General features: G+C 36.4%; 1 protein-coding gene across 1 annotated transcript in view; it reads left to right on the forward strand.

Annotated features, from left to right (window-relative positions):
• IQCM (IQ motif containing M) overlaps window positions 1-13,684 on the forward strand; it is a 103,357-nt gene extending 89,673 nt beyond the window's left edge. The window contains exon 6 of the mRNA XM_081813066.1: window positions 13,566-13,684. Within this exon, the coding sequence (XP_081669192.1) occupies window positions 13,566-13,660 (95 nt within the window). The 3' untranslated portion in view covers window positions 13,661-13,684. The remainder of the gene's footprint in view (window positions 1-13,565) is intronic.
• The last annotated feature ends 540 nt before the right edge of the window (window positions 13,685-14,224 follow it).

Here is a 14,224-nt window from a genome sequence, read left to right on the forward strand (position 1 = left end):
AAAAAAAAAAGATATATACATAGAAATTCACTCAATATTTATACTGGATTAGATCAGGTGACTGGATTGAGGATTTGGGGTTTGTTATGTTAGAGCATATGGGCAAGTTGTAGGCTAGAAAAGATTTATGGTGTTTTCAATTTCCTTCTAATCATAGAATCTTATCTATATCAATAAAAGTTTATATTTAACTTTGTATGAAGTGTATGTGGTGAGCAAAATAATTGTATGCACCCATGCGTCTGTAAAGCATAAATTAAATTTTGATAAAAAGTAAATTGATTCTTGATAAAGTTCTGAATGTTAATGGGACAGACATTCCCATCTGACTCTAACCATTTTCTATTCTTGCAGTATCTTTTTCAGTGATATAGGCTGACTTTTTTTTTTTTTTGGCACCCACATATAGCAAATAACTGTGAAACATTTCAAACCTCAAAGTGACACTAAAACTGTGAAGTATGAAATGGAAGTGCCAGAGCGTGTGAGACACATTGCATAGCACTGCTCAGTAATTCAGCGTGTGCATGCAAGAGAAATGACAACACCATTGCAAGATGAAACATGATTAATGCTACAAAAATTAATAAATAAAGCAATCTTCAGTTGGAAACACTCCCTAATGCCTCAAAGTTACCACCTTCTATGTTTAGCAGCGCTGCCCTGGTAATTACACCCTTCTCACCCCAGGAATATCTGCTGTGAGGAGTAAGATATAAATGAATATCCTTGCCATGTCAAGGTTAACTAAATGGTTGCGATTAAGGGCTGTGGTATTTTAGGTTTCTTCATGAGTGCTTGTATTTTTCTTCCTAACATGTGAATTTCATCAGCTTTACATTGGTTTGTCTTTTATATCTGTCCCTTACTCCTGATGATTGCTTCCTTCCCAGGCTTCTTCAGACAGTGTTCTAGGGGGGCTCAAGTAGGATCTGTGAGTCCTCAAAATCGAGTTCAGGGCCTATGTTAGAGTGTCCTTATGTATTTACTTGCTTCTGAGGCTCAGTTTGTGAATTTTTATGCCTCACTTTTTGGAAATATGTTCAGAGAGATTTGGGGTTATTAGCCAAGTCTCCTATATTCTCTAGGTTAGACACAATGGGAAGGAAAGATGGGTTCCCCCTGGCGATGTCCATAGTGGTACAGGAGTCCTACTAGGTAAGGCAAGTGCTGGGGAATTGATGTTTTGTCTCTGTGAAAAGCAAGAGACCATACAAACATTAATGATGGCAGCAACAGATCCCTCTTTCCTGAGTGCTTATAAACTCAGTGCTTTCTATGCAGATAGTTTACAACTTATTTAACACATTAGAGTCTAATTTATAATGCTCAGGTGTATCATTCCCTAATTTTAAGAAGGAGGAAACTGCGGCTCAGAGAGGCTAAGTGGCTTACCTCAGGCCATGCTGCTCCCTTTAAGTTTCTCACACTCTCTGGTATGATGCATTGCCTGAAGGAGTGAGTTCTTACCAAGTTTTCAAAAACTCTTGAGAATTATTGCAACAGCATGGTTAGTACTAAAGAGTTTTTAGTAGGTGCCCAGCTGTAAGCTAAAAGAGAATAGTGCTGAGGTTTTTGAAGTCATAACACAATGATGGACTTTGTTGTAGTGTGAGGAGGGAGCCTGGGGAACAGGTATGAAGAGTGGTGACCTGACAGAGCTAGAGTCCTCACACATCAGCCAGTCAGTTCTTTAATTCCCTCAATGTGGGTTATCTGTGAAGGAAAGGCATGTGTCAACCCTGCTCATGTTAAGATTTATATATTTATCTACCTATCTGCCCATCTGTCCATCCATCCATCCATCCATCCATCCATCCATCCATCCATCCACATCTATCTTGATAAGAAAAACGTGAGATTTCTGGATCAGAGACAGACTTTTAATGACTCAGAGAACATCTTACCTCACTTTCCCCATGCCTCATGTACAGTGGAGTTAGTACCACAGAAGAGGCACTCTAGAAATTATGAATCTTAGAGCTTATTTGGGGGCACATTTGCCCTTCCTTCCTTGGAGAGGCCGGGGTGGGGGCGGGGGGGGGGGCAGCGGCGGTGGTGCAAGAGAACAAGAAAGTGCACAAAGGCTTTATCAATGTTAAGTAAATCCATTCTGGGAGAAGGAAGTGAAGTGAAGGTCCCTATATATATTACTCTTTGGAATGTAAATAAATGGCTTGAGGGGAGGTGCCTCTAAATCTCTCCTGAGCTTCTGTCTTTAACTTCCCTGGCTTGTTTGCCATTCAAGTATCCTTTAACCCAGGTGCCAGAATGTGTTGCTCAGAGCCCTGACAGTGCACAAACGGAAAAATATTCGTTGAGAATTATCTCCTGACACCTGTTTTAATTTTGTTTAAGGGAAAGATCAAGATGGGCTGACTAGGGATATACACCAGTCTTTTTCCATCAGGTGGACCAGAGCCCAGTAAGCCCGAACGTAGGCTCAGGTTTGTAAGAGTCATTTCAATGGAGCCACCTCTTTGGTTTTTGTTGCTGTTTGTTTTTTGTTTAGTCATCTGTTTTATTTTTTTGCAGGAGAGGGTGACCCAAGAAGATTAAATAAACACATTTCTTCTGGGCGATTTTGTTATGCCTTTGGCTGTGATGTTTACTTGGTAGAAATTCAGCTATTTCACTAGGGGATATCTGGCGTTATTTTGCTTTTGGGGGAAGAGTGTATGCTACCTAATTTGCTAAAGGCTTGATGAGTACTGTTGTATTTTTTGACTGGATTGAGAGAGAAATGAATGCTTGATAGAAAAGTTTTAGGCCTAAGAGTATTTATTTAGCATAATATGACTTTGTGTTTTGTTTTCAATATTTGTGCTATTCCTAAAAGTTTACATACTTGAGATAGTATCTTGGTAGCACTTTATTTTATGGCACAGGTAGCCTCCACTGTATAACATGTTATATGTCTGCCTCATCTCCTGTGGGGATTATAAGCCATGTCACGTTGTTATAACCATTACCACCACTAATTTTATTGAGCATTTACTATGTACCAGGCATCGTGCTAAGTACTTTGTATGTATTATTCACCCAGTCCTCATGGTAACCTATTGTCATCATACCCATTTTTACAAATGAGGAAGGTGAATTCAGAGACATGCTATAACTTCCTGAGGGTCATACTGGTGATAAATTTCAAATTTATATCCCCTCAAGTCTCTCTGCCCTCTTAACTACTTCTCTGTGTGATCCCTTATAAAAAATGCAGCACATCCACCTAAAGGATGAGATTCAGATTCCTGAAACATTGTATCAGTTAACAAATACTTTGTACCTGGTAGATATTGAATTGATTATACTTGAATAAACTGTCCTAAACTTTATTGGAATTGTGTAATCTTTGTCTTCTTTTTCATTACTATTACATTAAATTTTTAGATTTCTGAATATAGTTACCTATTTGTTGTTTTAGTACATTTTGCACTATTGTTTTACACACTGAGGTCTCATAGTGGAGTTACATTGTACTGACAAAACATGTACTGATTTCCAGTATTCTTCTTCTGACATCATAGAGAACTTTATATTCTCTTGCATTTAATTCAATCTGCTCTTGGTTCCTGGCTGAGTTTTCTTTGTTCATTCAGCATTTATTGAGTACCTGATACATGCCAGGCTAGGCACTTGAGGTATTTGTTCAATAAATGAATGAATATCTTTACTGTGGGATTAATAGAATATAAACTTTTGGAAAGTGGTGATGACATTTTCCCCTTTTCTTATAACTGCCATGGTCTCTGGCACATGGCTGAAGGATATGGTCAATTACCACTTATTAGTTCAATGGTATTACATTGAGGATAGTAATACCTACAGGAGGTTGGGGTACAAAAATATATAGTGAAATCTGAAGTATTCAGACAACTTGTCTAGCATATTTCCCTTTCTGACTAAAAATTCATTGTAGCTGTACCTAGTAGATGCATCGATAAATTATTTCATTTATTCAAGTAACATTTTTAAAAAGATTTTATTTATTTGAGAGAGAGAGAGCAGGTGAGAGAGCACAAGGAGGGGGAGAGACAGAGGGAGAGGGACAAGTAGACTCCCTGCTGAGCAGGGATCCTGACACGGGGGCTCGATCCCAGGACCCCAAGATCATGACCTGAGCTGAGCCTAACTGGCTGAGCCACTCAGGCACCCCTATTCAATTAATATTTATTGAGTTTCTGACTTAAATGCTATGTGTGAGTTAGAAAGGGAATAAAAATGTCTCCGTTCATTAATAGCTCATAACATACCAGAAAAAAGTTCGTTTGTTCATTCATTCATTCATTCATTCATTCAGTATTTATTAAGCATCTATTATATGCCAGCCACTCTTCTTGACACTGATGGTGTAGTTGTGAAAATGGAGCTTACATTCAGCTGGGGGAGGATTGGCCAAAAGCATGCAAACAGATAATCACAAAACACAAAGATCACAATGAAGGAAATAGAGTGATATAATAGACTGTGGGGACACACTTAGATGCAAATGTCATGAAGGCGTCTCTGAGGAACTTATATTTGATCTGCCATCTCAAGGAGAGGAGGGCAAGTGGTGTGCTGGTAAACTGGCACTATGGGGAAAAAAAAAAAGCCCGATATAACGTGTCCTGACTTTCATGGTGTAAATATTGCCGCTGTAGCTAATTTCAGGCTACCAAGGGTTTAACATCTGGATTGCAAAAGTTTCTAAAGATTTAACAGTTGACCATTGAAAAGTGGTACAAGCCAGCTGCAGCTCATCACTGGCAATATGAAGAGAAATCCAGGCAGTGCAAAAAACCTTGAGAGGGGACAGGAATGGACTTATTGAAGGTCCTGAAGGGAAACCGCTGTGGATGTAGAGTAATGGCAGAGAAAGTAAGGATAGCGATGTGAAATCATGTGAGAGAGATGACCAGGAATTGGATGATGTACAGCCCTGTAGGTCATGGCAAGGAACTGATTTTTGTTTTAAGAGTGGTGGAAAGTGATTGAATGGTTTTAAGGTAAGTGTTATGATCAGATTTCCATTTTAACAAGAGATGTTGACCTCTATTTGTAAAATGGAGTCATAGAGGCTAGAAGGAAATAGACTAACCAGAAAGATATTTTTCAGTCCAGGCAAAAGATAATGTTGGCTTAGATAGGGTTATTGTTCAACACATATGCACTCTCTCTTCCACCTTGGATTGGAGTATGCTTCCCTGACCCACTGATTGTGAGATTGACCCTGTACTTGCTTTGGCCAACAGAAAGTAAGAAGACATGATGCAAGCAATACATTTAAATATATTAGTGGTTTAACTTGTCTCTGTACTCCTCAGTCTGCCATGGAAAGACTGTGCCCCAGGTAGATGCACCCTCCAGCCTGGCCCATCTAAGCCAGCTGACTCAGAGCTGCTCTGGCCAAGTCCAGGAACTGTGAGCAAACTCCAAGCTTGTAATCCACTGATTTTTGGTTTGGTTTTTAATGCAGCATTATAGTGGCAATTGTTGTGGAATTAATGGAATTGGAGAGAAATGGGCAAATCGGAGATATATCTTAGTGATAGGTAATGAGTTTCTGATTTGAATGGGTGGCTGTATGATGATATCATTTACAGACATGAGAAATGCAAGGAAGAACAGTTTGGGAGAGAAAATCAAGAGTTCTGTTAAATATATTTGAGATACTTATTAACATGTAAGTTTACATGTGAGACAATTGTATACATGAGTGAAATTTTGAGGACAGGTGTGGTATAGAGAATAAAGTTTTAGTCATTGGTGTGTGGACATAATTTGTCCAAGGAACTGGATGAAGTCTCCTAAGGAACAAGTGATGTTAACATAAAAGGGCTTATGATAGATGCCCAAGGCACTTCATTCTCTAGAGGTTTGATAAAAGAGGATGAGTCAGCAAAGGAGATTGAAAATGAGCAGCCTGGTTTTCATAGGAGCAAAGCCAGAAGAAAGTGTCATGTAGTCCCTTCACAGGAGAGTCACCATTGCCATTGTGTATTGCTGAAGGCCCGGTAAAAAGCAGACAGAGATTTATCCAGCGGGCGTGATAGTGCGGAAGTCATTGTGTCCTTGATACGGTGACTGTGCAAACCATACTGGGAGTGGAATGGAGGGTAAGTGGGGTGAGGAAGTACAAACAGTATGTGTAGATGGTCAGTTTAAACATTTTCCTATAAAGCAAAGAGAAGGTTTTGTTTTGTTTTTAAGTGATAGCTGTGATGATGACTGCATGAGAGGTAATCGAAGTTAAAGCCTTTTATTTGACCTTGGTCAGTTCGTTTACCTATCCCACTTACTGTTTCTTTCAAATCTTTGCCATTCTCCTGAAGACCCTTTCTGTACTTCTTTACTAAACTTCTATACCCCTCTCCCAGTAAATGACCTCACCTCCTACTTCATGGAAAAAATAAAGGTCTTGATGGTGAACCCTCTAGAAACTTATTCATAGCCACCTAAGACTTTATCCACTTTCTTTTAGAAGAAAATACCTATTTTCTCTAGAGTATGGCTAAATTCTATCCCATCCCTTCCCTTCCTGCCAGGAACCTACCTCATCTATTATATATTATTTGTTTTATGTCTCTACCTTCTCCTTTCCAATAATATATAAACATCCTAAAGTCTCTCCATCTTAAAAATATATCGACACCAAAACATTCTTTCTCAAACTTATTTCTGTGGTGGTCATTTCACCTCTCTCCTCCCCTTCAAACCATACTTTTCAAAGGGAGAGTCTACATTTAATATCTCCAATAACTTTATGCCTTTAAATCAGTGAAATCTTGTCTCCACTTCTATCTTTCCCTTTAACTGTCCACCAATAGCCTCATAATCCCTTGTCTTAAATGTATGAGATAATGGAAATAGATTTTCATAATAGTGCGTTTGGAATTACTCAATTATTTGTATAATTAATTATTCAGTTATTATATTCACTGAATATAATAATATTCAGTGTATAATTAATAATTCAGGAATTAACTGAATTCCCTAGGACATAGCCTTCATAATACCCACATTAGGTTTTGCATCCCTGGTGCCTAGCCGACTGCCTGTCACATTAGAGGCACTTGGTAAATATTTGTTGAATTAATGATTGAATTAGTGGATGTTGGATAAAAACACAATCCCTGTCCTCAAGAAACCATGAAAGAGTTCACAATGTAGGGAGGAATTGGCATTCTATATAACACACATGTGCTAGAAATTCCAACAGTAGAAAATCGTATGACATCCACCCAGCCCACACACTAGAATGTGAAATGTCAGTAAATTGCAATCTGTCATTCTTGACTAATGAATCTGTCTATAAATTTGCAACATTAAGTTTTAAATTTTATTATAATTCATATGAAATTGAATATAATTTAGATAGTGGGTCTTAAAAAAAAGAGTGAAGGTGAGAAAAGCATTTATAATCACTCAATATACAAAATCCAAAATCTCATTTTTTGAATGAATAGGATCTGGATTTAGCCTGTGTGAAGCACTTTCTTAATATTATTAAGTCTCTGTGTTGAAGAGACCTTAACATTCTTCTAGCCCAACTACTTTCATGATATAAAATTCCTTAATATTTTCTGGAAAGTTCCTGTCCAATCTCTGCCAGGAAACACCTGTGATGGGGAATACCTTCCCTTGTACAGTACCCAATTTCTGAACTATTAAAGCTCTAAATTCTAAAAAACTAGTTCCGTAACTTCCATTGGTCTAGCTTAACTAAGTTTGGCTGCTTTTAGCCACCTGAATTAGAGCTCCTGGGCTTGCTTACTTGTTTTTGTGGAAGAGGAAAAAAGGGATTCTTTATGAAAGTTAGGGGAGAAGTGAGATCAGTTGAAGGAGAACGTATATAGTGTCTACCATATTGGAGAAAAAAGTTGAAAGAAATTAATCCTTTACCTTGGCAAACACAAACTAGTAATATTAAAAATTTTATGTAACTGAATAAGAGATGTTCAATATTTTATTTATTGATTCATGTAACAAATGTTTGATGAATGTGTTCAATACTGTAATGAAATGCTGAGGACTCAAGGGGAGTAAATTCCGTTCACATCATTAGCAGAGTTTACAGACTAATAATGAGAAGGTGGGCCAAGTAAACAACAAGTGTTGCAAATTATTTCAATGTTAAGATAGACCAAAGAGCTGAGTCTTGAAATGTGAATGGCTAGCAAAATGGGAAAAATCTATCAGGCATTCCTTCATTAAGCACGTTTTTAAAATAGAACCCTTGAGAATCCAAAATGAAAAAAACCAGAACAAATATAAACTTAGGGCAGAGTCCAGCTTTTGTTCCTGGTAGTTTCTGCATATTTTTGGTAGCTCATGGCTACCATTGGACCTTGTGTGGGCAAGGAAGGCACACAGAAAATAACTAGCACTTGCAAGATGGGAGGTCAGGTCAGAGACTTCCCCAAATCTGAGACCCCTCAAAAGGTGATGCTGTTAATGAAAGACTAAACCAAGAAAATAAAAAGCCTTGCTTTGTAAGAAGGAAATGGCAGAGAAAGCTGACTCTCTCAGCCTTGGCTCTGAGAGAGGAAAATTCAAAGAAATTTCCCCTTATGATTTATAACCACAAACAAGCTCACCTGGGATTGAATCAAAATCCATATTACCAGTATCTGAAAAATCCCTAAGTGAGAAATTAGTTTAACATTATTTTGAATTGAAAGTTCCCTTAACTGCCTGAAGGAAAAACAAGTTATTTCTTGAGGAATGGATCTTAATCCCAGGTTGCAAGTAATTCCCATTCTTATGGAATATGAGTTTACAATTAAAAAATTTTTAAATGCATGAAGAAATATTCACTCTGAGTGAGAAACTTAGCCCTCCAGTTCCCCCAAAATGCAATTAGACTTATAAAGACCATAGATAATAGAATTGTCTGATAGAACAGAATAGAAAATAAGTCAGCTTAACATCTTTAAAAAGTAAAGTGTAAAAATATAAATGAACTAAAGACAATAAAAGTGTTCAGGAAGATTTGATAAAGCAGTTAAGGAACTTCTAGAAATAAATATATAATAATTTAAATAAGAAATTTAATAAGTTTTTAAATACAGATTTAATAGAGCTGAAGATAGAATCAGTAAACTAGAAAGGGTATCTTAAGAAATTTACAAAAGGAAGCACAAAGAGATGGACAATATGAAAGATTAAGAGCTCTAGAGAGTATATTGAAAACTTATAACACAAATCTAATCAGAGTTTTCTAATAAAAAACACTAGAGAATGGGGAGAATGGTAATTATGGAAGAGATCACTGGAGACCTGATTCCAGGTCTGGGACAGAGAAAGGACAAAGTGAGCCTAGAACTCTTACTGTGGCAGAAAGGAAGGAATGTTCAAAGACTAATGGAGGTATGTCGAAATGGTACAGGAACTGACTGGCTGATTTTGGCATTATGTTCTAGTCAGTGCTGTCCTTTGAAAGACAATGCAAACCATAGATATAATTTAAAATTTTCTGGTGGCCACATTAAAAAAGGTGAAGAGAAACAGGTGAAATTAATTTAATAATATATTTTATTTAATTCAATATGTGAAAATATTATTTAAACATTTAATTAATTTAACATTTTAATTAGATATATTACATTTTTGTAGTAAATTTTAGAAATTCTGAGTGTATTTATACATATAGTATAGTGAATGTGTAGGAGGTGTATTTGTTCTTAGGAGCTATGTGATGAAATATTTAAAGGTGGAATGTCATACTGTTTGTAGCTGACTTTTAAATGGTCCAGCAAAAAATAAATTATGTATATACATATATGTATATGTACATTCATATATGTGTGTGCATATACAAATCAGTAAGGTTATAAAATTTGATGTGAACAACTACATTAAGAAGTTTAATTTATTAGATGAATATAGAACAACAATGAGAGATAGAATCAGACAAATATGGAACATTATGAAAATTGTCTACACACTGTCAGTAAACTTCAAAAAATTTGGAATTATACATCATGTTCTCTGATTACAATGAAATTACATTTAAAAGCAATGACAATGATAATTTAAAATCCCATAATTTGAAAATCAGAGATTACTTATGGAAAGTAAGGAGGATGGATTGGAGGGTATCATGGTTGGAGGCAGGAATTCAAGGGAAGAAGCTGTTAGTGTTCAGAGGAGAGATGATAAAGGTCTGCTTTGAGGCAGTCTGTGTGGGAAGGGATGGAAGGGATTTAATGACTGATTGTATGAGGAAGGTTGAGGGGGAATGAGTATAAGGAACTTCCAGGTAGATGGATGGAGGGTAGTGTCATTAATTGTGAGGGAGAAATGATAATTGGGATGTCTTTGGGACGTGTGCATAGAGATAGTTGGTTAGTCAGATTTGGCACTTGAGAGTGCTTTGGCAAGATATATAGATTTTGTGAGGCATCTGCATTTAGATGATAAGTTTAGCCATGGGCATGGACCAGATCATTTAGGTAAAGGGTAGAAGGCAGCCAAGGAAAGAGCCGTGGGGCATATACAACAGCTGGAGGTGGTCTAAGCAAAATGAGTCCACGAAAGAGACAGGTGAAAGAGTCAGAAGTGATGGAAATTGAATGGTTGATTGATTCCAGTTGAATGAATGGCCAATTCCAGCGGAATTCTGAGGAAAGTGTGGTAAATAGTGTGAAGGACTAGAGTCCTTTGGTTGGCAGTTCTAATGCCTTATGCTCCATGTGTTTGATTTCATACAAAAAACCCCAGATAATTATTGTTTTACCTTCATTTTCTTTTCCCTGGCTCTCTGTTTGTCTCCTATTTACCAATTATTCTAACCAGAGGTGATTTATAATTTACGGATGGGGTGGCTGGGTTATAGACATTGGGGAGGGTATGTGCTATGGTGAGCTCTGTGAATTGTGTAAGACTGTTGAATCACAGACCTGTACCTCTGAAACAAATAATGTAATATATGTTAAGAAAAAAAAAAAGAAGAAGATAGCAGGAAGGGAAGAATGAAGGGAGGGAAATCGGAGGGGGAGATGAACCATGAGAGACTATGGACTCTGAGAAACAAACTGAGGGTTCTAGAGGGGAGGGGGGTGGGAGGATGGCTTAGCCTGGTGATGGGTATTAAGGAGGGCACGTACTGCATGGAGCACTGTTATACGCAAACAATGAATCATGGAACACTACATCAAAAACTTATGATGTAATGTATGGTGATTAACATAACAATAAAAAATTTAAAAAAACTAATGATGTAATGTATGGTGATTAACATAACATAATAAAAAAAAGAAAAAACAAAAACAAACAAACAAACAAATATATAATTTACATTCCAGAACTGAATTCTAGAGTTTGGTATAATTGGTGTAATTGGTCTAGAGACTAGATTTTACATAAAGGGAATAGTTATGAACTCTGAGATGATATAATTTGTGCAAAGTCACACAATAGTCTGGTTCCCCATCCAAAGGTTTAGTAAACTAATTAGAAGTCATGTTGAATTTTTTATATGCTTTAATTGCCTTTCTAGAAATCTCTCTTTTCTTTGAGGGATATAACTGTACTTATTTTTTTATTTTGGATGCAGTCCTAACATGATTTAGTTAAATGTTACCATAGGGGGCTTTTAGTTTAACATTTAAATGGATTATGGCTGAAGTTTTTAACAGATTTTTTTCAAAATGGGCATATAGGGGTGCGTGACTGGCTCGTGGAGCATGCAACTCTTGATCTCAGAGTTGTGGGTTCAAGCCCCATATTGGGTGTAGAGATTACTAAAAAAAAAAAATAAGTAAACTTAAAAAAACACCCAACAAAATGGGCATATCTTTTGCTTTATTAATTATTATAGTAACACAAACTTGCTTTCTTTAGCATCACTGTAAAATTCACTCTAAGTTAGATCTCTGGATCACACATCTCATGACCTTTCCTCCTTATCCTTTTTCTCCTTTGCTTTTTTGCAGTGATTTTTGCTGTTAGTCATGCTGTCCATTGAGAGTGGCAGTCACATTTTATTAATTGGTATATCCTACATCTCCCCTCTCTAGGAGTTAGGACAACAATTTTCACTAAGTAGATATTTCTGAAATAAATAAAATAAATACGCATGTTGAGTATCATAGCGATTAACAATGCAGACTCCAAAGACTGCCTGCCTGCCTGCATTTGAATATTGACTCTACCTACTGCTAGCTATATAACCTTGGGGAAGTTAATCTCTGTTTCCCTGCTTCCGTTTCCTCATCTGTAAGATGGGGAGAATAACAGAACCTAATTTATGGTGTGCTTGTGAGAATAAAATATGATAACCCAGGTACAGCAATTAGCACACATAGCATATGGCAAATATTTTTAAGATTCAAAATTATAAATTCCTTCTCTACTTCTTCATCTTAGTATGTTTCTCAGTCTAGCATGTGTCTTTACTTAAAGTGTCTTTTGAGCTCCATAGTCACCCTCCAAATTAATAAACGAGGCAGAAATGACCCTCTTTCCCTGATTAGCACCTGAGGCCCCCTGAGCCATGTGGGCAGTAATGATGAAGGAACTTACAGTCAGAGGGATACAGGTTGCAGTCCTGGCTCTGTACCTTTTAATTTACCAGATGTTGGGTAGGCTGCTTTCCTCCCATGTAAAAGAGTAATCACTGTGCTTCACCAAAAACAAACAAAAATGCCAAGAACTGGTTCTGAGGCTGAAGTGTGAGATGATTTGCAGGGAATGCTGAACAATACCCCTGGTATATTATAAATAGTCCATACATTTTAAGATTCTGTTTTCCATTTCTCCAAAATTTTTATATTTTCTGTTATATGTTTTAAATCTAAATTAACATAATGTGGTCAACTATGCTCCTCTATTTGTTAGCATTGACACACCAACCAGTCTGTAAATATTTCCAAAGTAGAGGGTTTCATTTCATAAGTTCCCTGTATCTTTAATATATATTTAACGTACCTGAGGTGGTAGCTAGAAGGCACTTTAGAGATATCAACTTAATATTTTGTTATAATATTTCAAACTATGTTAGTTCTATTATCTGTACAAAATACAAAGTAGTAGGTATTTAAAAATATTTATGTAAATTTCTCTCTAGACTCCAAGAACTAGATTTTTTTTTTTTAAGCAGAACTTTGCCTTTCCTGGACTTCAGTTTTACTCTATCAAGTTGATGAGTGTTCCTATTTACATTAACTAATGATTGCTAAACTATTTTAAAATAGCAGACTCTCCTATAAAAGCTAAGCCTTATTATGATGATAATGATGATAATAATGCTGATATGTATAAATGAGGCTGTTGGAATTCATTGGTACGTGCTGTGCTATTGCAGACATTTCTCGAGGAGCTATCTCCTTTCTGATATATGCAGTTCATTTACTCTATACCTTCAGTGCTAAATTTTAGTAATTGCAAAACATCTGAGGAGCAAGGGGTGAAAAAAAAACCACTCAAATGTGTTTTTAGAGTATCTTTGTGTTAGTAATTTGTTTGAAAAATATTGTATCTCTTGTTATTAAAAAATCTGTGATTTGCAATTTAATTCAAAAAATGCACTTAGAACTTGAAAACAAATCGTATACAATTAAAACTTATTTTTTTAATTCCAGAACAAGTCAAACTGGGTAAAATAGTGACTAATATTGAATCAGTGGGTAAAAAAATGGAGAAAGAAAAGCATCAGCACCATGGGAAGTCCAGGTAATTTGTAATTAGCTATAACCTATAGAAAATGTATAGTTTTATTCTATTGTGCCAGTATTTCCTGACCAATTGTCATGGTTTCCCAAGTCTATTAACACCCCATGCATGAGGCTAATTTATCCTTCTGCTCGAGTCCCTCAAAGCGTATCAATTATCAAAATTTTAGTTTTCAGTTCAATTAACTTTTGAACTGGGGGATGTCTGAGTAGTTAAGCAGACCATCTGGGTTTTACAGTGCATAAGCTCAAATCCAATTTGTGGCTTTCTTGAGAAAAATGCCATATTTTATGATAATATTACATAAGTTTGGAATTTTAATAACTCATCTGCAGCAATTATGGAGCAGAGTTAAATTATAATTTTTCTTTTTTAACTTAATAATTTAAAGTTAGTCTTTTTCCAACAGAGGGTGAGGCTGATCCTATAGAGCAGAGTTTCAGGATAGGCGCTTTACGCATTGCTTCTGCTTTCCAAAGGTGTGTGGAGATGGGTCAGTTACTTTTCTGAATTGTTCCACTAACTGTCATCATCATCTTCAAGATACCTTTACAATTGTGTACATAAC

Source organism: Leptonychotes weddellii, chromosome 2 (genome assembly GCF_054177405.1).
Source record: "Leptonychotes weddellii isolate Sample4059 chromosome 2, ASM5417740v2, whole genome shotgun sequence".
In the NCBI taxonomy this organism is placed as follows: Eukaryota; Metazoa; Chordata; class Mammalia; order Carnivora; family Phocidae; genus Leptonychotes; species Leptonychotes weddellii.